Source organism: Siniperca chuatsi, linkage group LG19 (genome assembly GCF_020085105.1).
Source record: "Siniperca chuatsi isolate FFG_IHB_CAS linkage group LG19, ASM2008510v1, whole genome shotgun sequence".
In the NCBI taxonomy this organism is placed as follows: Eukaryota; Metazoa; Chordata; class Actinopteri; order Centrarchiformes; family Sinipercidae; genus Siniperca; species Siniperca chuatsi.
In genome coordinates this window covers 9266055-9292576 of record NC_058060.1, presented here as the reverse complement: position 1 = coordinate 9292576, position 26522 = coordinate 9266055, and the positions used below count along the sequence as shown (strand labels likewise).

Sequence of the window (26522 nt, the reverse complement as noted above, 5' to 3'; positions counted from 1 at the left end):
CACACAACTGATTCAGAGCCTTGAAAATAGACCTTACAAACTTTCAAACCTGTCAAGCAGTGACAGTGTGTTGTCTTATCTGGTTAAGCAACACCACAAAAACAGAAAGAGAGAAATGCATTAGAACACAGAAAAGGAGAGAAGGATGTAGACTGGGTGGAGCGATTCTTCTTCACGACATTGGACGAGAACCCCCGGAGCAAGTGTCATGCAGCTGATGAGCAGATTATCAAGACTTCAACTGCCAGCACTGCATCTCATGAAATATGAGATATTCATGAAACTATATGAAGACAACCACAGATGTGTGCAGAACCCATCTGAAGATGTTGTAAATAAAACCTCTAAGCTCTGGCTCTGAACGAGAGTCATAAAGAACCAGGCTCCCTTGGTTGCTTCCCAGTCCTACTGAAGAAAATGTGAGGAACCCTAGAGTCTTTTATCGGTGATGGCTTTTTGTTGTTGCTGTTTCACATCTGCTATTTTATCCCCCTGATGACCTTGAAGGTTAGCATATTGCATAAAAGCATGAAGTGGGACAAACACTGCTTAGACTGTGAGATACAGAGCTAGTTCATATAGGCTACACGAAGCACGCCTGCTCTGAATCTCTGCCAGCACATAGCCCATTGCAACATGATTACTGATATACATTTTTAAGTTTGCGAAGGCCAGTTCTTATGACATTTGGGCATTTGTTCATGAATACACATTCAAAAAGGGACTAATATTCTTTGTTTTGATGGAATTTAGCCCACTACTTCCTTACAATACAAAGCTATTGTTGTTGGGTTTTTGCTTACTCTCCTTATCATCCATGCGTAGCTATTTGAGTGGAAACTACATGTCAAACTGTCACAAGAGAGCCAGTATAGACACACACTAGTTTTCGGCAGAATATTGAGTGCATAGTGATAGTGTGGCACAGTGATACTTTTCCCTTATAAGACAAATGGACATAATCTGAAGGTGAATATGAAGGTCATCAAAATCCTGCCAACCTGATACATACAGTGTCATGGCATTAACTAGACAGATAGGTAACTAGATAACCCCCTAATCCCATCAAGTGATGTCACATCCTTGGTGCGCCTCCCCTGCAGTCTGCTGGAAATGAAATATTTGAATATTCCCCCTCGCTCAAAACTTTTTTCCTCCGCACCGCCTTCAGTCGGAGCCCCGGGGAGCGGTGGGTGTGATGCCGGTGAACGTGTGGTCGCTGTGCCGCCGTCGAAGCGCTCTCTCTGCGATTCGACCACAGTAGAAACGCGGTAAGGTGAACAGCAGGACAGGAGCTCTATGTTAAAGGACTGCACCTTGGAGAAAAGTGGCCACCCGGAGCCCGTAAGCATGCGGGTCCTGTTGAGCGTTCTGTACCCCGTCCTTTCCCTCACCATCTTCGGATTGTATCCCTCTATGGTGAGTTTCTTATTTCATTTTATTCTCTAACCGTGTTCTGTCACTTGTTTCGTTTCAGAGCGTTGCTATAATTACTGCTCACTGTTTGAGGACATACAGCCTCTCGTTTCTCTACAGTAATCCGCGCCCCGGTACGTGGCAGTTTCTTTTGTGGGGGCTGTAATGCCAAACTTCACTCAAAAGTCTCACGATTTAGTGTTGCATTATTTACCATCAGTAACATAAACCTCTTGTCTAAGAGTTAAGGAGCTTCACAAATCCACACGAAGCACTACACTTCGGTGTAGACTGAATGCATCTAGCTGCAATTACTTCTATAATAATTATTCAAATCCATGAATAATCAGTAGGCTGTGCCTGCAGCTCTGTTTCACAAAGGTGAGCTGAAACAAGTAACGTTAGTAGCCGAGGCTAGGCTATGAATTCATTCTAAAACTTCTGACTTTTTGAAAATGCAGTGCTAGTTAGATTATGTGTATGACGAATTTACAAATAGACCCTATTTATTCGTGTAGGTGAGTGCTGTTTTATCGGAAAAAAAACATATTTCCGATAAGCAAGAAAACATTAAACTGCCACATTTTCAATAAAGTTTTGCGTACCATATTTCTAAGAAAAATATGGAAAGTTAAAAAGTAAGCTAATTGGGTTATAATGCAATTGCGAGAGCAAGTAGGCCTACATGACACAAGCATTTCAGCATAGGTTATTGATTGTTTTCTTTTCTAATACATGGTGCTGCTTAAGACCTAAAGATGCTTCCACTTGTGCTGTATATAGTTAATAGTTCATGTCCTGGTCATGTCCCAGTAACATAACCTCTCCCTCCCCCACCAGGGACTGTCTCTCTTCTGTCCTAATTTAATACTGTGTTCCTGTCTCTGTCAGTATTTGGTTTATCTTTGTGCTTAACCAAATTTGAGAGAAATGGAATTGAATGGGCAGTGATTTGTAGTTTTGTAGTAAGCCTAAGATGGAATAACCATGACTAAAGCTGACAACTGTGCTCAAAGTGCCTCATGATATAACGGGTAAATCAATGTGTTGCTCAGGGCTCAGGGTCTTCTGGTGGTGAGGAGCTGTCCCCTCTCTGGTGCTGAAGCTTCCCGACACAAGGCTGTGCAGGGCTGGCTATGCAGCAACCCACACAAAAGGAGAAAACATTACTAATCATTTCATACGCAGTTCTCTAAACCTTTTTGAGCCGAGGGTATTGATGCTGAAGAGAGTACACTCAATGGCAGATAGTGCTTTAATCATAGAGTTTATATCGATCCTCTCCTTGTCCTGAAGCAATTAGGCGATTAATAAATTAGTCCATAGACAGAAAAGGTCTTGATGGCAGTTTTGTTATTTAGTTCATTTTTCAAGTTGAAATACCAAATGTCTCCTCGTTACAGGACAGCTCCTCAAATGGGAGGACGTGCTGCTGTTTCTTTTTCATATGATTTTAAATTGTCTTTTGACTGGTGGTTTTACAGAAAAGCAATGTGATGACTTCAGTTTTGTTATTTTTAACACCTTATGGGTTACGCAATTCAGTGAAAAATAATAATCGCAGCCCTATGCATCCCTGGACTACAGGTTTTTGTTATTGCGTTAACAGAGAGCTCTGGATATCTCCTCTGTGTATTTCTCTATATATTTTAGAAATATGTTTCTGTAGTGTTACCCCTGCTACCCCTGTTACCTCTGATGACTGCCATTCAGTTCAGTTTCTATCTTTCATCTGTTTGTGATTAAATCAATGAATACACCACTGCCATTGAGGAATATGAGATATTGCTGGAGCAAGAGCTGCATGCAAATTGCTAGCACAGCCCTGAAGGTCTTTCTGCTTTAATGTTTAAAATGATCTGGAAAGGCAAACTTTTTATGGCATTACGCTGAACTGGAAGTTATTAAGCTGTCACTCACAGGATGTCAGACCTTGTACACAAGGCTTTGTTCATTTTAGTAAGGGGTGGCAACCTCTACCTCTTGGCATTTAAGTTTATGTGGTAGTGGTGCCTTTTGTTTTTTTCCCCCACAGGTTCAATTTAGCGACTTTAAACGAACCTATTACAACCCAGATCTATTCTGGATAAACTGGCTAAAGCTAGGGCTAATGGTATGGATTTCCCTTTGTCGTGGTGTGGCACGATCCGGTTTGGCAGATATTACCTCTGCAGTGTACACAACGGATCCCCAAGGAGCCTTTGTGAGAAAATGAAATATTTGCATAGTGTAGTTTTCCCTTATGGTCTGTGCCAGCCGGGTAATTACACAGTGGATGCTAATGGTACTGTGTTACTCTCATCATGATCAAAATGATGAGTGGAATTTGTGTTTTATGATTACACATTATATTCTGCACCTGGACGACATATCGATTGGAGGAGAAAGAGAGACTTAATAGACTTAAGGAGTCTGACGTCATGCCAGTGTCAGACATATCTTTCCTTAGTCGCCACAGCTAATGGCTGTAATTTTGTCTAAAAATCCATTTTGAGATTTTAGGTTGAATCACATTGATTTTATGTAAGTCATGTTTCATGTTTTTTCATTTATGATAATGCTAGTATTAAACAAGCTATGAATTTTATTTTATTTTGCAGCACAGTACCTCCAATATCACAGTATCTACAGTATCTCCAGATGAGTATGCTCTTTCATCTTACATCATAAACCTTAATTCATCTTAATATGTTTGCACCTTGGTGGATAAACAACAAATGATGCGCACGGCTGCACTGAACAAAACTGTGATTAATGTGGATGTTCACGAGCAGTTTCTCTTGGGGATTTAGTTACAACACCAGTGGAATGGAGCTTTGTGTAGGCACTTGCCCTCTGTGTGCCACTGTGAGTAGGTGGCAGCATGAGTAGGTGGCAGGCAAGCATATACACACCCACATGCAGTCACACTCACATACAAAGTCTAATCCACTTGTAATGTAAATGCCAGTTGTGCCAATTTACTGAGTTACAGTTTTCAGCCTCAGCTTCTGTTGAAAGGTTTCAGGTTTTGATCTGAAGTGTGCTCACAGCTGCAAAGGTTGGGGAACATCCTGCTGATCATTAATCATATGAAACACAGAAAGGTATTCTTTGAAGTTATTGTGTATTGTAGAGCTTAAAGGGTCGTCTGCTAGGAGCTGATGTCATATCTTGCTTGTCTGAAATCCCTTTTCAGCTTTCATTATAGTTTTATGTAGATGTTACGATCGGCGCTAGCAAAATTTGTCTGGCACAGACAGCCATATTAAACGATGAGAGTTGTCGTGAACACACACCTACACATGCACACAACCACTTAGCAATGAAAAAAAAACAAAAAAAAAACGCTGGAGGTTTCATATTCCACATCACTGTTTCCACCAGGGGCCAAATTAAAGATGACACCCTCTATTGTGTCAACACAAACAAAGCAAACAGCTAGCCACACGACTGCCAGCAAAGTCATTAGTTGTGACGCTGCATGTTTCATGTTTGAAGCAGGCAGGGGGTTGTCAGAGCTGATGGACTGGAAAGAAAGAAAGTAAGTCCACTGATGATGGATGTGAATCGTTTAAACCAGCAGCAGGGTTAATATACGCCGCTTTCTTCTCGGACTTAGAGAGACGTTAGACTGTTTGAGCCTGTGTGAGGTTATAATGAGTTTTCTGTCACTTTCTTTGAATATATGGTTTAGGATGTGTCAGTTGGTAGGTATGTGGGGCAGGCACATATTGTGAATGATTCAGATGAGCTTATGTTCGTCAGGCAAGTGAATTCATCCTATTGATTAGTAATGCGATGTCTAAGTACATTGACAGATAACCACCAGTTACCTCTGACCAATTTTCTGTTCTTGCATTGTGCTGTTTTGCCTTATTCTGGCTTCTAGACCATACTTTTCATTCCAAAAAGAGATACATCACCAGAGGTAATATTAATATGTATAATTATGAAATGCTTAAAATCTCTGTCTTTTTATATATGATGATTATGACTCTTTAAAGTGACTTTCTCTTGTTTTGAGCTCTTTTTCAGTCCTCTGGGTGAATGCATCTCAGTTAATAACAGTCTAAGCATAATTACAGGAGTTGAGACATGATGTTGAAACTACCAGGGGCATAGTTATGGCCCTCATCCTCTGTTCCCCTTATGATTACTCTAATTACAGCCCAAGCGGTCTCCATATCAGACGCATATCACTGGATGAGAGCTGAAAGGCTGGACTTGAGAGGAATGAAAGACATTTGTGGTCTCAATTAATTTATACTGTACTCAGTCAACCAGAGAGATGATTATGGGCTATGCTTGTTAATTTCTTACTAGTGAAGATAAAATGTAATATAACTTATTAAATAGCTTTAAACAGAGAGGCAGATTTAGACTGATGTACTAGAGCAGAGTTTAGTTTCAGTTTGGTATAAGTTACCTAAAACACACATTTATTTTGTAACTGCTGGCAATGTGTTTATTTTGTATTTTGGTGTATTTTAAGTTTTTTGTGTAGAACTGGTCAACTGACTGTTCACTAAAAACCAGACCCCCTTAGTTACTGTCGCTAAGCTTTCCATTCTCGCACAGCACATATGGAGTTTACACTGATAATGGTGACAGATTTGTGTAAAGACAAACATTTGCAAACAATTGGTCCTTGATTTCTCATTATATAGCCGGCAAACGTCAATTTTGCCAGCTGAAATGACAACTTGGTCAGCTTTAGCCAGCTAAGCTACTATTAGCGGGTTACAAACACAGACTCTGGCTTACTTCTTGATGTTTCCAGCTGACTTGTTTTAAAACAAGAATCTTGTAAAAGGGGTCTTTATAATGGCTACATGCATGATATTGTGCTAAAAGACTGAGGCGAAAGCCGCATGTCCCAGGCAAAAAGTCCAGTTCATGATCCATGTAGAAGACGTGGAAATAAAGACAACCTCATTGTTTTTGTATTGCAGTGTACAGCTAGTTAGTCCTACTATTATAAGTATGATATGGAACAATGTAAGATCAGACTGTTGTTTCATCCTAACATAATCCTGTTTGGCTGCTTATCTTACATACAGTACTTGGGCGTATCTTTAAACATTATGTTTGCATTTTTAACGTGACAAGAGATTCTGTTACGTTGCTTAACGCTATCTTGGTTAACACTGGCTGTGTTTCTGGAGTGTAAACTTCCCCAAATCCAGTAGAGCAGGACGGAGCAGCTATAATGTTAGCATCCAGGTCTACATAGTGGATGTGCTAGATGTGAGCAGAGTTTTTTTTTTTTTAACATATATTGTAGTAAGCCCACAAACAAATATGGTTATTTAATGTTGTGCTCCTTGGCTTTGGAAATTAACACTCAGTTACTATTGTAGGTAGTAAGATAGCAAGCTGGGCATTCTAACTATTGCAGTCTACGTTAGAGCAGATAAACACACCATTTCGTCCATTCCTCCTCAATTTCTTCATCAGCCTCAAACAACATGAAAGAGTCCACAAACTAGTTAGCCAGTTAACTACTGTATATTTACAGTACATGCCCATATAACAGTAACACTTTTATTTGAAGCAACAAGTTTAGGCATATTCCCTCGAAGCTGCTCAAAGGCAATCAGGCAAACAGAAAATCCTTAACTAAAATTATAGGAAGTAAGTTTAAGGAAAGTAGTTACAGCAAATAAATTGCAATATAACTTCAAAGAACCTCCTGGAATGCACTGAACATACTAATGTGATGGTATGTAAGAGTTTAAAGCAGCATTCTAATGGTATAAGTTTTGCCCAAGTAGATCCTGTAATTGCAGTTATTGCGTATTGCCCTGCTGATTCCAACCCAGTGTGAACACATACAGTATATACTTAAGTTATGCATAATCTTGTTTTTCCGCACACACTTCTGCTTCTACATCAGAATGGAGGCTGAAGTGGAGAGTCTTCTGCGGAGCATAATTAGAAGGAGAAAATTCAAAGGTTACTAAAGAGCAAGAAATAATCAGGTGCACCAACTTAGCTGCAACATTTTGTAAAACGTCTCCAGACTCTGTGACATTAATATGGCAGGAATGTACTTTTCCAGGATTCGAAAACTGTCAAGAGTTTCTTATGCAATACTAATGAGCATGCTCTTACTTTACAAACACTTACACTGAGAAGTTGCCAAGACATTTGCATGTTGATGACACAGATTTGATTTGGGCATCAATTAAAGAAGGGTTTCTTATCCCAGCAGACTGCTCCACTAGAATTGCCAACATAATAAGAAAAAATTCCAATTACGGGACTTCCTCGGGTAAAAATTATCCCAAAAGAGTAATGCTTAAGATGAGGGTGCTTAAAATTTTCTGAAATACACCAGTCCTATCATTCTATGTTTTAATTTTGACATGGAATAAAAGTACAAAGATGCCCGTCATAGCTTGAGACATCCTCAACCTGACTTTATTTCAGCACACTGAGAAATAACTTTACATTAGTCACAGCTGCTTAGTATTCTGCTTGTGTATGCATGTGCCATTCAATGTGGCCTGGAGCTGTCCACTGGCTTTACTCTAGTGTTTGATGACTGTTTCATTATCATCCTCCATGGTGCTTATGACTGACATGTTGTCTTGTTCAGTCAGAAAAGTAATTGAAGCACACCCTATAGAAGAAGCACGAGGGTGTGAACGAGATGATGCTGTAGCTCATTCAGAGAATGTCTAGGGCAGAATGTGCCGGGCTCTTGCAGAATTATCTATTCAATCTTCTCCTCTCTCGGGTCAAAAGAGGCAAGAAGGTGGCACGCCTCTAGGAAATTAATCTCCCTGCACGCCTTTCATCACAGTCACATATGAGAGAAAAGATGGCCTTCTCTTCTGCTGTGTCTGTTTTCCCTCTCTCTTTCCCTCCATAGTATGCAGCATCTCTTTGTCTTAGGATTATAGCTGCCAGGATTGCTGTTGCTGCTGTGTTTAGGGGTGTTACCATTTGTCATTGCTGTCTTAGATATCTGCATCATTCTGGTTACAGAGCTGGCTGCACATGCAAGTTCATCTTCCCCTGCCATTAGAGCTAAAATGTTAACTCATTTAAGCAGTATGATCATCAGTTACAGTACTGACATGTGCATTCCACTTCACTTGCCTCCAATACCCTGGTGGGTTTTTGTTTGGACAGGTTGATAGATGACTGGATAGATAGCATCTGTTTAGGTCTCTGTCTGGTGGCAGGCAGGATGGCAGCATTACTGTGATATGAGATTTAGCTTTATTGGCATCACTGGCACCTGGATTTGTTTCTAAATTTATTAACAGGGCTTTTTTAAGTTTTAATATCACACAATGCTAATTTTAACCTGCTAATCCACGTTCAAAAAGAGAAGTAGAAAGTTGTAAAGAATTGTAAAGGCAAGTGTGAGTTTTGAGTGATATTTCCAGTCTATCACCTTATACCTCCATTCTCCTGTTGTGACTGAGAACTGTGGGGACGAAGGTGCTACTTGAGACATTGCCAGCTGAGAGTAAACCTCATATTGTCCCACTTCCATATGTTGCACTCCAGTGACAAAACAATAATTATAACTACTTTGAATTAGACTATTTGTGTCAATTTGTTGCCTCTCTCGCCTCCATCTGATGCTGCTGATTGAGTTGGTTACCACTCGCGCTATTGATCTAGACTGGATTTATAACAGATTGATTTCTGTCACTGCCACTGACAATCTTTACATTTTTAGTGCCAGCTTCTCACTCTTCTGTGGTATTCCTCTGGGGATTTTCTCACATTGCCAGTCTCATACTGCTGCAGCACAGCAAATAGAATACGGCATCATGACACTGGCAAAAGAAATTAGATCAAGAGACCAAGGCTATACACAGCCAGGGATGTTCCTAATAACTAAAATCCCTGTCGATTTTATTGTATTTAAGAGCCATTTGAAACCGTTAATCACATTCTTCAATAACCAAATTGTATTTTAAATGCCACTGAAATGTGTGGCCCTTTGCGCCGTGTATTATTGACATTGCACATTATCCTACAAAACACGACAACAACTCACTAAATAGTTAACAGACCAAGCGGGATCACAGCGTCTGCGGGTTGTGGCAGTAAACAACGTCATGTTGGTTTGCCGAGTGTGGCTAACGTTAGCAGTGCTAGCACCAGCAGCCTGCTCTCCTTGCAGGTTAACGTCCACATGCCTGTGCTGAATGGGGTTATGCGTTGCTCTGGTTTATTCTGACACAGCCTACATACAATCTTATTTTCATTTTCCAGATCAAAGTATTGCCAGACCGCGCTGGTTTTACGAGATGTCATCTTTGTCCCACTTTCCACCTCGCTGGTTTACATCTGGGCATTAGCGCGTGGAGAAGGGGGCTACGGGCAGGAGGGACAGCCGAAGAGGTCGGTGTGTTTACCGAGGAAACTACAGCTCACAATCTGCTGTATCAGCACTGCCGCTGGATGCTTGTTTTTAGACGCACCCCGCCTAGTGTAACATCTTAGACGCAACAGTTAACCAGCGTTGTACATTATTAAAATCTTAATAATTAGTTTAACCAACTAGTATTTCTGGTGCCGACTAGCGAGGGTAGCAACGTTTAATCGACTAGTCGACTAATCGCGCACATCCCTATACACAGCAGGGTGGAGATTTGTTTACACAGGGCCGGCTCTAGTCATTTCGGTGCCCTAGGTAAGAAAACACTTCCTAATGGTAAAACGGCAGTTTTTCTGCAACACAGTATCATTTTTTCGTTAATTGCATGCCATTTTGCAACACAGTAATCCAGTAGAGACCTAATATTGATCTAGTTTACCACAATGCCAACTGGCTCATGCCAGCCAGAAAGCTAATGCGCATGGTAACCATGATGATGGAACTCTATCTTTGATTGTTGATTGGCCACTTGCCTTAGTTATGACTTCACATCCAAACTAGTTAGGTTTTGCCCCATGTAATCGTGGTGAAACCAATTTTAGTAGCTGATTTAGTTACAAGCTAACCAGTGGTTTTTATGGATATAGCGTTAGCCATTACTGATATTGGTCATCGAAATTGCAGCATTTCCTTATGTTCTAGGAAGGAGCAGTTATTCAGCTACTGGCTTGCCTTTCAGATTCATATCCTTCAATCTGTATCTGAGTCTAGCAGCTATCGTAGCCAGTGATGGAAAGAGTACTAGAATATTATACTCAAGTAAAAGTACTTGTGTAAAAATTTACTTAGATAAAAGTAAAAAGTAAGTCAGTTAAAATGCACTCTGAGTAAACGTTACTGCGTTACATTTTGGAAATTATTGGTGATATATGATGCTACTGTTAAATTGAAAAACATGCATTAAATGTCAATCTAAAACCACTAGTCGAACAACATCACGGCCACCGAGCCCTTATGTCCAAACCAACAATACATTCCATCTGTATAGACAGATTTTGCAGCCTGCACATACCACTGATTATCAACTATTGATACATATCGGCCTTCCTCTGTATAACCTCAGTAGAATTAACCAGAAAAGAGGACAAAACTGAGACAATTAAACACAAATGACCAACAATAAATAAAAAGAGTTATGGACACCACGGCAGGTGTAACAAGCAATAGGCTACAGAAATGAAGTAAGTGCCACTTAAACAGCAGAATAAAACATCACCAAAGCAGACAACACAGAGATGTATAAACAATATAAACTCCACAGCGGCTGCAGCCACAAACATATTACAGTTTCTACACACCAGGCACACACAATGCTACGTTGCTAGGCAACACAGTGGTTGTTGATGTCTCTATCTATAGTTGTGGTAGGCTACTCACCTGTCTGACCATCTTTCTCTGAGCCTTCTGCACAGCGACAATCTGCTCTTGGTTCAAATTCTTTGCTTTGACCATTCTCAGTGCATGTTATAACCAGTCCGCAGCCTCTAGGTCCCACTATAACCAGTCCACTCAGCCTGTCTGTCCCACTGGGCTCCTCAAAGTTTTCAAACAAGTTCATAAGCAATGTAGCAAATGTAGAAGTGGAGGAAATGGAAGATCCACCGATAGCATTTTAGCATTTAGCATTTTGCCAGACTTAGAATGCACCTGTTGGTCACGCAGCACCTTGGGTGTGTTTGACTTGGGTCACTTAAATCATTAAATCAGTGATTGATAAGAGTAGATGCGACCATTTTCAACTCTGCGTGTCAGCTGAGTGCAGAGTGTCTATGCGTGTCAGCTGAGTGCAGAGTGTCTGCAGAGTGCGTCTTTGGACGTGGAGCGCTCTGGAGCTCTGCCCTTCGTCTCTGCTGCAGCTGCCGATTTAACACCTTTCATTTTTCCTTTGAGGGCGACCAGCACCCACCAGAAGGTGGCGCTCTAGGCGACGGTCTAAATGGCCTATGCCTTTACAGTGCAGACAGTCAGTATATGGACTTGCTGTGAATCTTACAGTGAGATAAGAAAATATTCTAAAGTCCATAAAACAAGTCATTTAGAATATCCTCAGAATAAGACCTACTAATTTATCTAAAATTGGTAACACTGCTAGAAAAAAAATACAAGACAAAAGGACAGGAGGACAGACACCAAAGAAGGGTCCTCTAAAAGAAAGTAAAACAGAAAGCAACACAACCTAATGTTCCTCCCAACATCCTTTCATCAGTGTTTTCAGAACTGTAATCGGACATTGCTCACGGACACGGGTGAGGGTACGGGAAGTGATTCTGCTCTGATGTCTCCCTGACATCATTTACTGACTCAATCTTAACCATATTGCCCATATTAACCTATCCATTCGCTTTCACTCCCTCATCAACCCCCTACATCTTTCCCTCAATCACACAAAAAGGTTGATGAGGACAAAGTTAATGGTAAGTGTGTAGTAGCCAAAGTAAAATACATGTTGATGACAGAATAACAAACAGAGAAGGGATTCAATTAGGTGTGTAATTGGCAGGATACCTGTCAGCTGTGAAGAGCAAGAATCATATCTTCCGCAGGGAGGAATTCATTACCATTATTGTTTACGCTTTGTAGGTGCACTGTTGACTTTGCATGTTTTTACTGAGTGATCCATGATTTGAAAGTCAAGTCTACCTTTGTACTGCTGCCTGTTGTGAGCAAACAAAATTGTCCAGCTTAACACAAACAATCAAACGTGGTGACTGGCCATTTCTGATGGAACTCTCACAAACATAATTTTCTTGATGTGATAAGAGAATAGGTTTTATCACTTAAACTTAAAATGTTTACTACCAAAACTTAACCAATACTATTGGTAAAAAACATATATATTCCTATTTCAATTTAACATCTTCAGCAAATGTACTTACTGACAATGTGGAAGTCCAACCAACAAGCAACCCTACCAATCTTATTTTGTGAAATATGTACTTTGGAATTTGCTATGGGTTTTCCAAATGAAGCAAATTTGAGTAAAGAAAAGAGATGTGAAAACAAGAGTAAGGGCTCTATTTTGGTGAACCAGGTGGCGCAGATCGCCGTTACGTGTGCCCTGCCCGTGCCAAATCAAATGGTAATTTCGTGGCCAGGGTGGACTTGGATATGAGATGGGATCAGAAAGAATACATTATCATACATTATAGGTGGGTGTGTTAGAGGCTGTGACAATCATGTCCAATCACATTCACTACTTTCATCCCCTTTAAACACAGGGCTCTCCCCCCGTCATGATGCCCTGACAGTTTGGTAATCCTGTAGTTTTCCTCAGAGGAAGCTGATTGTCGACCGGGACGTGCAGAGTTTCAAATATGAATACAGCAGCTCAAATATCCTGCCAAGATCAGATGATGACTCTTTTAAAGCTGTCATCATGTTTGCTCTGCTTAATAGTGCATGATTTTATTTGTCATCACAATGATCCATACAATAACCATCTTAAATACCACCGCAGTGCCATAAATAAAATTCAGCTAGATTTGTCTCTTTAACATGCAAAAATAATTTCTGACAATCTTTCAAAGAAATTGTTGCCTACTTAATCTTCATATTGCATCATAAACTTCTTCCCAATGACCTTTTTAAAACTAACAATCTTTTGTTTCTGGGAATACCACTATAAAATTTAAGCTGAACAGTCTCCATCTGATCGTGTTGCTCATCACAGCCACATGTCTACCTGTATTATAGTTAAAAATTTGGAGCTCCAGCGATCCAGTGTCTTGGATGGAGATACCAAGGGAGGACTGGCAGGAACGGACGGCTCTGAAATTGCAGTGCGCCACTGGATTGGCATCACCACAACCTCTACCACATGTCTCCTCGCACTGGCACACAGCGAGTCACCAAGATACCAAACCGGCGCAGTCGAGGAAAATAACGTCGGAAAATAGTAGTTCGTAGGTGCTGACACCTCTACACTAATGCTAGCGGTTCTGTGAGGCTGTACTTAGGCACAGCTTTATGTTAGCATGTTAACGTCAGCATGCTAACATGCTCACAATGACAATGCTAACATGCTGATGTTTAGAAGGCATAATGCTGACCATCATCATCTTAGTTTAGCGTGTTAGCATGCTAACATTTGCTTATTATCAAGTACAGCTGAGGCTGAAGGGAATGTCATTTGTTTTAGAAAGGAAATGTTAAGAGATCGCCAGAGTTATTACAATTCATCCTGAAGAGGACATAAATGTCTGTATCTAACCAATGGTTGTTAGGTCTTTTGCTCAAAACCACAAACGTCAAGCCTATGGTGATGCCAGAGGAAAAGTCAGGGGGTCACCAGAATCATCGGGATTCATCGTCTGGGGACCGTGTATGTCTGTACAAAATGTTGAGATATTTTGCTCTGGACCAAAGTGGTGAAAAGACAGACCAACTGACATCCACAGAGCCATGCTTCTATAGCATGGCTATAAAAGCTTTCTTCCAATGTGACTACAACTAGCCACAACAGAGGCAGCTTTATAGGAGTACAGTGGCCAATAAATGCTACTTCAACCATTTCAGAAATGTAGGTTTTAAAAAGCACCTAATATAAATTGCAGCCTTTTAGCAATATTCATTATAGTCAAGTCAGCAACAATAAACTAGTTTTGCAATAAACACAACGGACACATGATACAAAACAATAAACCTGTGGCTGGCCACAAGATAATAATGCATAAAATTGAGCATTTCATGTCAAATGTTATATAATACCTCCACCCCTTCTGGTTATTCCTTGTTGGCCAGATGACAGATGCAGTCATAATATACAGTACTGTAAATGTCACTCTTGGCTTCACTGAGGCATGACAAGTTCGAGGGCTAATTCACAGTTCAATCAGGTCGCCTCATAAAAGTCCAAAATTAATAGGCACTAGAAGTGAGACTGACCTTGTGTGCAGCAATAAAAGTAATAAAGTCATGATCATTCATTATTTGTGGCTACTGGACTGTCTGATAACCTTTGAGTCAGTAAGGTATAGGTAAAGAACAATGTATAGACTCATACAAAACAATCCGTCTCAGTCATCACTTATGACCCACTAGAAGTGTGTGGCGGTGTCTGTATCTGACAGACAAATCAGAAAAATACTACTTATTCTGACTTTAATGTTTAAAGAAAGGAGAAGGAAATACAATAAACAGTGAGAGACTTGTCATTGTTGTCTAGGAGACAGAAAGTGGTCAGAGTAAACCAGGTAAATGTGTAGAAACCAATTCCAGTAGCAATGTAAGATACGGCGCATAGACTATGTCTTAGTTTTCAAAGAATACACGTCTAAAAACCTCATTTCAAATCCTCCAAAAGTCTAATAGAAGTATAACTAGATGTTAACAGGTGATGTGCTGTGACTTTGATTTTGCTGGTAACACATATTAAATGGAGTGATTTAAGGAAGTACAGGGATAGTCAGGATCAGGTGTGTCTATCTTAGCATAGGTCATATCTGATTGTAAGAAAGGGTTAATGCATCTTAGTGCTGATTGGGCTAGTGGCAATTTTTTTAACTCATGTGAAACATGAAAACACATGGCGTCAGCACCACAGGATACCTTTCTTGATAAAACAGGGAGGGGTGATACATTTAGCTTGTTGTTTTCTGGTTTTGACTGCAAAGATGTTGAATGCTGGCACGAAATATTGTCTGTTGGCAACTTCACTCCAGAAATATTGATGACTACTGTATATCAGCCTTCAAAAAGCCATTAGTCAAACCCTGGCAAAGAAAGGCTATGAGATGAAGAATGAGAACTAAACAGAGGAAACATGACTGTGTCTTGGCAACCAGTCATATGTTTGTGGGTGCAGTACAGTACACACGGTATGTAACCACTCATGCATGTATGTGTGTGTGTGTGTGTGTATGTTGTTGTCTGTACAGAGAGCGAAACTCTGCTGGGTGGCAAGGGAAAGCTTTGAGCTGCTGGATGCTGTTTTGTGAGGATGATTAATGACTAGACTTTGGTGCGCAGCTCTGTGAAACCATTGTAGCCTTGGAGCCTGATCTTTTTCTATCTAACATCGTCAGAGAAAGAAAATATTGAAAAATTAATCCTTGCCTCATCAACCACACACAGTTTCCTAAGTGAAATACAATGTTATTAAACTGCACAATTAAAACATCATGTATGAAGCAGTCATAGTTTGGCCTAATCAAATAAGTCATGTCAGCCAGTGCTTGTATAGAACCACTCTTTTATGTCTGTGCTGTCATGCATTAGTAAGTAATTTTTAATCATTAGGTAAACATCAGTGAGATGGACTGTACTGCCAATGCCATCGGCCTAACCCTTTTTTTTTTTTTTTTTACTTCTCTGTCTGTTTTCTTAAATTTTCTCCTCAGTACACGTTGGTGCCTCCCTGTTTAACCCTCACTTCATCTCATCATCGTATGCTTGCTGCCTTTGCACTTCTCTGTAGTGATATGATCTGATCTGACTGCACACCGACTCTTCTACCTCCATCTTCTTCCCTCTAATTGACAGTCATATTCTCTAACTTGTTCTTTGTCAGCATTGTCCTGTTTTCTTTTCAAGCTACTGTTTACCTACATAAACACCTCTAGAACTCTTTTCTTTTGTTCATACCCCCCCCCCCATTTTACCTACTTTTCTACTGATATGTCACTTGGATTATAGTGGATGACAGGATTTAGCAGCAGAGACCTTGGTGGCAAAGTACATGAATATTTATATGAATACAAAAGCGTCTTCAGGCTTGTTTGTCTGCTTTTGCTTGATTGAAGTGTCAGCTAAATCGCTCTATTGCTAGAGAGTGCATGGCCACAGGTCCTATGAATAACTGAGAAAATGTACTTGAAGTTACTTAAAGTTACTCAAAGTTCATGTCTTTAGTTTTCAAAATTCCACAACACTTATTTTTAAGTGTACCATGTTATGGCAATGGAGAATACTTGATTCTGAATGGCCTGATGTTGTGCATTATCTTTAGATGACCCCACAGTTCTCATATAGTGGCATAGTAGTGACATAGTAGCAGGAAAATAACTTAAAATTTGCGAAAGATAGAGGCAATAGAACCAATCAATTTAAAGAGCATATTGTTCTATATATAGTATAAATAAACCAAACTAAATTTTGATTGCTAACAAATGGGCCAAACAGTGACTGTCCAATCACAGCGTAACAAAAGTAACTAGACACCGCAAGCCTGTCAAGCTTTGGATTTCTCCACAAGTTGAGGCAGTGTGCACGGGTTGTATTAAGAGCGATCCCCTGTATATAGAGAGATAAGAGTTTGGAGGGTGGTGTTTTTTTTTAGCCTTTCCAAAACCAGAGCAAAAGTGTAAGGAATGGATTAAACTGTGTCTGATGTATGCTGCAAATGTTCGGCTAACTAGCTTACAACATAGCCTACAGTGGTAACCCAGCATGTATATATATATTTTGCATATTTAAGACAGGATTCTCATTTTAAAATGAGTCGATATTGAAAAGTCAAATTTCTGAACTACAGCTGATGCCAGGCAAAGTTGTAATTTCAGTGGGCTTTTACCTACCTCTGTCTGAAATCAACAACCTAGTGGTTAAAAAATTACAAAACATTTGGAGTTATAAATCTGCAACTGTTATCGCTGTAAACTGCATATGTGACGTGCAAGAACAAAAAGCTTGCCAGGCATAGCAACAGTAACTAAAGGGGTCGAGGCTTAGCCAATGGTCAATTATCCTCTCATGCATGACTTTATAATAACCACATAGCTTGTTGTAGTCCTCCAACCCATATGACCACATAAGTCGTTTGTTCCTACCCTCTAATACGACCCACAGGAGCATTTCCTGAATTAGCACCCTTACCGGTGACAGGTAAGGACGGGTTGTAAGGAGAGGATGGGCTGAAAGTAGCCTACGTTACGTAAATCACGTGTCTCCTTACTGACTTACAGTTATGAAAGACTGAATGAATGAATGAATATGGGAGTAAGGCACTATCTAGCTCCTTGAGGTGTTTCATATCTAAAAATTACAACATAGATTTTTGGAGCGTATGAGCCAATTTCTGAAATCATAACCTGCAGCCTCCACTAGTTAGTAAAGGGGCAGTTTACCGTATGGATAAGGACTTTGTTAACAAAGACATACAATTGTTGTTCCCATCTAACACAGACAGAAGACCAGTCAACATTTCCCCACAAGATACAATGCGGAGCTCCCTTTTACCATATTAAGTACGATAGCTATCAACTGTTATAAATCTGCATGCTGAGGGCCAGGCAGCTTTCAGGTGTTTTAGGTTGGAGGCAGCCACATGTCTATAAATTACGTCCATAATCCAAACCTGAGAGAAGGCTTGACTCCTCTTCCCTCTTCCTGAAAAAGTATTTCTGTATAAGTTTCCCCGTCAAGATTTTGTTTAATTTATTTATGTGCTTAAAATTAGAACTTAGCAATTCAGATGCCCAAATATTTGTAATAAGGGGATTATCTCAGTAAAATAATAATGTACTAGTCTGGGGATGGGACTAATTAGTGTGTTTAGCCATAGTGAAAAGCAGGGTGTTTGTCAGTGTTCAGCTTAAAAACATCCAAAATAAAAAACAAAGGCATTTAGCATAGTTTTAATCGCCGCGTCAGAATATGCATCACAGATGAATTTGTATGTCATTGCTGAAACATTACTGATATAAACACTAAAACAAAGTGGAACCTTGGGGTACACCTTTGTCTCTGCTTAGAAATCATCCACGTTTACACACTGAACCTATTAGACATCCAATTTATGAACCAGTTATTGTTATTATATTATTAAAGTTGAAATTATTCATGATCATTGTTTGACGCAAGGTGTGTTGCTTCACACCACTCTTAGCACTCACGTTGTCTGCCTAGGGTTTTAGTGAGTGCATCTGTAGCCTCATGTCTTTGTTGCTACGCTTAGAATTCTTTGAGGTTAACAGCTTCCCAAAGAGAACTTGTGCCACATAAATATGAAATCAATGATGTGCAATATATATATATAATCTAAAATATAGGTGTAACCTTAGTGTGTACATGCATTTGCTTGTACTTGCAGACTATCGGACCAAAGGAGGGCTGGCAGGTGTACAGCTCGGCCCAGGATGCAGATGGGCGCTGTATTTGCACAGTGGTGGCACCAGAACAGAGCCTGTGCTCCAGAGATGCCAAGAGCAGACAGCTCCGCCAGCTACTAGAGAAGGTAAGCACATGTAAAGGGGGGTCCTTACCACCTCAGTGTAGCATGCACTAACACTTGCCTGTTAAAGTTGGGAATTATGAAGGAACAAATCTCTACAAGCTTTATCATTCATTTGAGGAGTGTAATACTCCCTAATAATAGATGTTGTATCATGTGCATTTAACACAGGTATGCTGCTGCTAGGCTTTGCCACTTTTTCAACAATAGCCTGTTACATATTCAGGCACACACACAGGCTCACCAGGGAAAACCCATCAAAGTGTCTTTAAATTAGTTGCAGTGAAAGGCAGGTAGGAGAAAAGGGAAGGCGTCGTCTATTCACTTGCAGAGTTAACTACACTGTGCTGTACTATACTAAACTATACTATACTATATTATACTATACTATACTATACTATACTACTAAAGGTCCAATTTGTGCATGAAAACCCTGTTTGAGGTGATTATTTATCTTGGCTTGTTTTATTCTAGGTGCAAAACATGTCTCAGTCCATTGAGGTGCTGAACCTGCGTACTCAGAGGGATTTCCAATATGTCATGAAGATGGAAAACCAGATGAAGGGCCTGAGGACCAAGTTCAGACAGATTGAGGATGACAGGAAATCCATCATTGCCAGAAACTTCCAGGTATTCTACAGCCTCTTTTAATCATTGCCTGGTTTAATCAAATGCTCACTGGATCTTTTCTATTTAGTTTTTATAGATTTACCTAAAATGTTTTTATGCAACATTGATTTCACAAATTCCATTTACACGATAAACATGCTTTCAAGCATAATTCATCAAATTTTTTAGGCCTTTTTCACAGAACTTACATTATGGCATTTTTGCCGGTTTTTACTTTATTTTATTTTTAAAGAAGAGAGGTACAGAAAGACAAGAGGAAAGAGGGGAGTGACTGGCCTGGGTCAGATTCAAACCCAGGAAATTCCATTCCATTGGATTAAGACACCCTGCAAGTTAGATATTCAGGCAAGACTAAGAATAACTCATAACATTAAGTTCACAAAATGCTGTGTTAGTTGTAGTTCCTCAAGACTGAGCCTCTATTGTTTGAGGCTTAAAGGAATAGTTCAACCTTTACACTCATTCGCTTTCTAGTTGAGAGGATCGATACAACTCTTATGTCTGTATGGTAAATATAAGGCTACAGCTAGCAGCTGGTTAGCTTAGTTTAGCATAAATACTGGAAACAGGGGGAAACTTCTAGACTGGCTCTGTCTGAAGACAACTTCTTTAAGCCATCAAGGCAGGCAACCAGTGGAGACTTCAGGAAGTCGTTGCTCCTGGCCAAGAAATAGTACGGCACACAACCCCCCCCCCAAAACCACAATTTGTCACACGTATTGTACAGATGAAACAAGAGATACAATGTGTTAATTAGTGAGCTTTAGAGGTGCTAGAAGGCAGATTTTCTTACCTTTGGACAATGCGAGGTTAGCAGTTTTCCCATGTTTCCAGTCTTTATGCTAAGCTAAGCTAACAGGCTGATGGCGCTACCTTCATATTTAATGCACTGACATGAGAGTGGTATCAATCTCCTCATCAGACTCTTTGCAAGAAAGCAAATAAGTGTATTTCCAAAATGTTGAACAATTCCTTTACATCAGTGCAATTTTAAGTTGGCTGATAAATACCCAACATAGTCTTATTTGACTTTTATGCAGCCACCAATAGTATACTGAATTCTGTTAGCACCAGGACTCCCAAGTGTCGTACCACCACCATGGGTGTGGCATTCCACGCTTTGATAGCCATATCTAACTGGCAAGTAGATCTCTTCCATTTATTTGGAGCAAGTTGTTGAGAAAAGCCAGGATAGGAGCTGTAGAGCCAATATAAATTATTTTTCACCGTGCAGACCTTTTGTGTGTCTATGAAAGAAATAAATACATACAGGACAAAATATTCAGAAGCTCTCTAATTCCGAAAGCGCTTACATCTTTGGTTCTTTCAGAGGATGTTGTGCCGCTGCAGTTGCCCTGTGTGGATTGCACTGGGCAGCTGGTATGGCAGTAGGAATATCTCTGGTGTGGCAAGTTGCAAGACACTGAATGAGATGAAAAAACAAAAAACTATGGAACAACCACTAGCATGGCAAGAAAAAGAAGGCTGACCACCAACAAATCTGAATAACACATGAAAACTGTAGATAAACACAGAAATAGACATATGTTTTAGGAAATTGCAGCCTTTTTAGTTGACCTGGTAAATACATGGTGGAAAAATATATGGTTTCTCACAATCTGAAAGGATTTTTAAATAAATGCATGGATGGATGAATGAATGGTGCATTGCTTCATGGTTGGCTAATAGTTCCATTAGGTGCTTCATTCAGCACATACTGGCTGACTAATGTCTGTTTTCTCATGATTGAATAATACTAGTCACTTACTGTCGCTTGAGACTGCTAACATGTTAACATGGAGCACTGGAGCAAAAAGGGATACGTGTGTAATTCCTCCATCAGTTACCAGTGGTCCAGTCTCCCCAGTATGAAAGTGCATTCTTTTGATAACAAATACTTAACATGTACTGAAGCAGGGCTCGCTCCTCTGTCAAACTAACTGTAGTTTTGTTTGTCCCTGACCATCACACCTATCCACATTCTTCCACCTCTCTCCTTTTTCAATTTCTGCTGCTGTCATTGTCACTTCTGCAGGAGCTTAAGGACAAGATGGACGAGCTGAAGCCGTTGATCCCTGTGCTGGAGCAGTACAAGATGGATGCTGCGCTCATCTCCCAGTTTAAGGAGGAGATCAGGAACCTGTCGGCAGTGCTGACAGGCATCCAGGAGGAGCTTGGGGCCTATGACTACGATGAGCTCTATCAGCGAGTGCTGCGACTGGACAGCAGGCTCCGTAGCTGTATGGGCAAACTAAGTACGTGGCAATAGTATTTGCATGATGTCATAAATTGTCACAGTCTTTTTGTCCTCATTGTTTACTATTGTTTCGCTGCTGCTGAAGAAAATTACCATAGGGGAAATGTAGATTAAAAATAAAACAATACTCTATTGCCTGTGTTCATTAAAAGGCATCTATATACAGCAGGTTACGTTTAGAAGCCTACTTTCAGTTGCTGTAATGCTTTTCTTTGTTGCATTGCCCTTACATCCCACATTAAAATGTGTTTCCTTTAAAAAAAACGTGTTTAATGGCAATGTGTTTTCACCTTGATCTCATGCCAGTGAAGAAAAGAAGCAATTTGTTTCTATTCTTGTGGTGTGTTGACAGCCTATCCTTCAAAGAGTAAAATGTTTCAAAATCTTTTAAAGAAGGCTTCTGAAAGTAACTAATTGCCTCATATTTAGCAGGCTTTTCATTAGTCAGCTGACCATTTATTAAATGCGTTTCCCGCATAATCATTTTCTTTACAGAGGCTAAATAAGACCACACATTGAAGACAAAATTAAGATAGATTAGATTAGCATTAGATATATACTGTATATGAATATGTTGACTCTTATATTTTATGTTAGATTTGTTGTGAATGCTATAGATGTGGAAACTAGGTGACACTGGCAGGGCTGTATGAAAGGCTTACGCTAGATACGCCACTGCTACACTACATTTTCATATTATTGGAATTACAAACTGTCTATTGCTAATTGTGCTGAAACCAAATATGTAGTAGTTTACCAAAATAATCAGCTCATAACTAAAGATTTTAATGATACATGAGGTCTGTATACACATAGTCTTTAGGTGCATTAAAGGAAATAATATGGGCTAGGCATGAGAAAGCTGAGTTGCCTTTAGCTACAAACAGCAGTTGCACCATTATGCTTCAAGTTAAATAAAGCAGCCCGCTGCCAATTCTATCTTAGTATGCACAGAGGGCACACTCTCTGGTGGCACAGGCATGAAATTGGCTTGAGAAATCTAGTTAGAGACAAAAACCACTACAGCACATCTTATCGCTGCATTTCTTTATTAACAGCGTGTGGGAAATTAATGAAAATCACTGGACCTGTTACAATAAAGACATCTGGAACCCGGTTTGGGGCATGGATGACTGATCCTCTAGCATCAACCAGAAACAACAGGGTGAGTTATGAAAGCAGAGGAGTGCTTTCCAAGGGCTGTGCAGTGTGTACAGCACAATATGTGTGTTGTGTTTTCAGAACAGGCAGAATATCATAACAGCTAAAGACAGGACTGACTGTTATCGTGGAGTGGGTTTTGATTTTATTAATTCTAATGTAGAGAAGTGATAATTCTGGATTTTAAAATTTTAAACTGCATCGTTTTGTTATCGAATCATATACATGTTTTAATGGTGATTATTTTAAAAAGAGGTTAAAAAAAAGTTTATTTTTGATGGTAGACATGTTTATCAGGCTATATCAAAGCTCAGCTGCTAACACTACCCATTCTCTTTATCCTCTCTGATGTAGGTCTGGTATATGGACAGTTACACCAACAGCAAGATTGTGCGTGAGTACAAGACAATGGAAGACTTCGTAGCAGGAGTGGTTTCCCGAACCTACAGCCTGCCATTTAAATGGGAGGGAACCAATCACATTGTCTACAATGGTTCGCTTTACTACAACAAGTACCAGAGCAACATTATTGTCAAGTACAGCTTCGAGACAGGCAGCGTGCTGGCCCAGCGAGCTTTGGAATTCGCAGGCTTCCACAACATGTACCCATATACGTGGGGGGGGTACTCTGACATCGATGTCATGGCTGACGAACTTGGAATGTGGGTTGTGTACGCGACCAATCAAAATGCCGGAAATGTCGTCATCTCCCAGATCGACCCTGACACCTTGCAGGTCCTGAAGACTTGGAACACTGAATACTCCAAAAGGAATGCAGGGGAATCATTCATGATCTGTGGGACACTCTATATCACTAACTCTCACCTGTCTGGAGCAAAGGTTTACTACGCTTACTCTACCAAGACTTCAGCTTACGAATATATAGACATTCCTTTCCACAACCAGTACTTTCATATCTCCATGCTTGACTACAACGCCAGAGAGAGAGCACTGTACGCCTGGAATAACGGACACCAGGTAATATTTAATGTCACCCTCTTCCATGTCATAAAAACTGATGATGACTCTTAAACATGATACTTTTCCAACCACAACTAAAGCACCATCATTTGTGATACAAGGACCTCCTAATTAACCATTTTTTTTTTTTTCAAAAATGGACTAAGGTGTCTTTACTTGCCACTACTTGAACTTTTCTAATTTGTGGCTCTGGATTCTTGGATGAGCTGAGCATGGGCGCCAATGACTTGATACCATACTGGAAAACATGTTGTACATTTTTTACACTTTTCCATTGCTGCTGATCAGACTGGTATGCCTTATTTGCTATGTGTTGGGTCTGCCAGCCAAAGACTCTTGATAGCTTTTGCATGAAGGTCCACATTTTGTCTGCAGTGATTTCCTATAATATAGCTGTGTTTTTGTTGCAAATCTTTTTTGCTTACAGTGTTTGTCTATTTAAAAGTCTACTCAAAAGTATTTAAACTTTAAAGGCAACCTCTCCTGCATATTTGTTACCATGTAAAGCTAGCTGATTATAATATATAATAGCCATTCTTTTAAAGATGGGCCTGTAAAATATTGCTGTGAAGTATGTCTCTGTGGAAGAAGAACATTTGTATTTTTTATAAAAACAAAATCATAGGAAAATATATGTGCATTTTCACTGAAATTAAAATATTGTACATTTCATTAAATGATTTTGGCTGTTAAAATTAATATCTGCCATGATTCTGGAGAAACAATCAGCTTTCTGGGAACCATTCTATGATTTCAGCCTATTCCAATCATGAAACTATGATTGTCACACTGAAACATTAATCTGTCTTTTTTGTTTGTTTGCGTTTTTGCAAGACTGAAACCATGCACTGTACGGGAAGGCAGCGTAGAGTTAGCGGTATGCTACAGGTGTCTTTGTGTATGTCCCTTTTCATAGAGCTTTTTTGGGAAATAAATGATGTGGGAACATGACCTGTCACAACTTAAATAGGATAATGCGATCACCTCTGCCTTCTACTACCGAGGGATGGGAGGAAAGGCTGAAGAAGTGGCCTTGGTAACAAACTAAGTTGGTTTAGCGTTAGCTAAAATGTTACGCAGTTCAGGGACAAGTTGCATTGTTCGCAGCTTGTTGTGGCTTAAACAACAGTGTGCCGAACATAAACTGAAAATGAAAAAACATTGCTGTTCCTCAGCAATAGTGCAGTGTTGAAGGAAATTGTGCTTAGTGCATAATCCATTTATAACTTAAGATGTGTTTATTTTTATCAAAGCAACCATATTTTTTTGCATTTCCTAGATGTGTTTCATTTTAATCAAAGAAGGCATTGAATTTATGATCAGAAAGCAACACACGAACATTGGTTGGAACCAAGGTCGTTTTGTTGGGTAGAGCCCACTGATTAGCACTGTTATCACAGGGGAGAGACAGTGAAAGTCCTTTGTCAGAAATCGTATCTAGGAATCCAGGAATCGTGTCCCAGATCGTCCTGTTCTGCAGGAGTCTAGAGGATAAAGTTCAGGCAGACAGGTGTGTCACTTAGCAACGGCACATGACCCATGCCTCTAAAATCTTACCCATCAGAAAGTTTCCTTGTGTAATAGCGCCTCCTAGTGGGTAACAGTGTAATGGCATACGATCCCCCGATAACCAATCAGAGCCTTTCAGTAACTTCCATGTTTTAATCACTGACCAACCAGAAACATCACATCCCATCAGGAGGAGCTTAGTATGAAAGGTTTAAAAATTGAGAAATCTCACAGGGAGAAATTCGTTGTCCTGCATTCTGAATCCAGACCCTTCGTATTCCAGATTTGTATTGTACTTTCTGCAATCCGAATAAACTACTTTGTACTAAATGACTTAGAGAGTTTCGTCCTTCTGTATCTTAGTGTTTGGTTCCTATGAACCTGATAGGGGTTATTTATTTAAAGTTATTGAAGGCTGAACAAGAAAAAGAAAAACAACTACAACAACAGTTTCCGTCGCCTACCAAAAGAAGACAAATTCAAAAGAACTGACGTGGCTCTATGGCTTTTAGATAGACACGGTTGTGTCCCAACTCTTTTAACAGAATGTGCCCAACCTTGTTACTATGGAAGTACTGATAATCCTCAGAGCTTTTCATCTACCATCTATTTACCAAAAAACTTGACGACTCTTGCAGACGCCAGCAAGGTATCATGAGGCTAAGAATAACATGAATATGCATAATAAAAAGCCCCCTTCTTTAAATCTATTAAAATAAGGGCAAAGATGAATAGATTTTGGTAACTGATGCTGATGATGGTGGTGGTGATGACAGTATCTCTCAGAGAGGAAGGAATTTTCATGCAGTCAACATGAGGCTTTCTGATGGCTTGAGAGTCATCCTTTGGCATTTCAATCAGCATGTAGTGGCAATGAACCGCTGAGATGATTCACAGTGTTCACTGTAGTTTCCTTCTCCTCAACTTCATGTCTCCATCTTCAAGAACAAGGAGACGTTTGCTTTACAGCACCTGATGGTGAGTTTTAAATACGTCACAGTGTGATCTAT

The 26522-nt window shown here is 39.9% G+C and overlaps 1 protein-coding gene across 1 annotated transcript; it reads left to right on the top strand.

Moving 5' to 3' along the window:
* Nucleotides 1-1103: 1103 nt before the first annotated feature.
* On the top strand, nt 1104-25845 carry olfm3a (olfactomedin 3a). Its single transcript, XM_044177316.1, has 6 exons — nt 1104-1419; nt 18834-18977; nt 19449-19604; nt 21640-21859; nt 22920-23026; nt 23377-25845. The coding sequence occupies exons 1-6, from the start codon at nt 1300-1302 to the stop codon at nt 24052-24054; spliced, it is 1425 nt and encodes a 474-aa protein (XP_044033251.1). The 5' UTR covers nt 1104-1299; the 3' UTR covers nt 24055-25845.
* Nucleotides 25846-26522: the final 677 nt, after the last annotated feature.

Excerpts from the sequence above, each read along its gene's own strand:
- olfm3a (XM_044177316.1), top strand. The coding sequence starts at position 1,300 with ATGTTAAAGGACTGCACCTTGGAGAAAAGTGGCCACCCGGAGCCCGTA. Across the intron at positions 19,605-21,639 it reads TCATTGCCAGAAACTTCCAG|GAGCTTAAGGACAAGATGGA; the intron begins GTATTCTACAGC and ends TCACTTCTGCAG. Across the intron at positions 23,027-23,376 it reads CATCAACCAGAAACAACAGG|GTCTGGTATATGGACAGTTA; the intron begins GTGAGTTATGAA and ends TCTCTGATGTAG.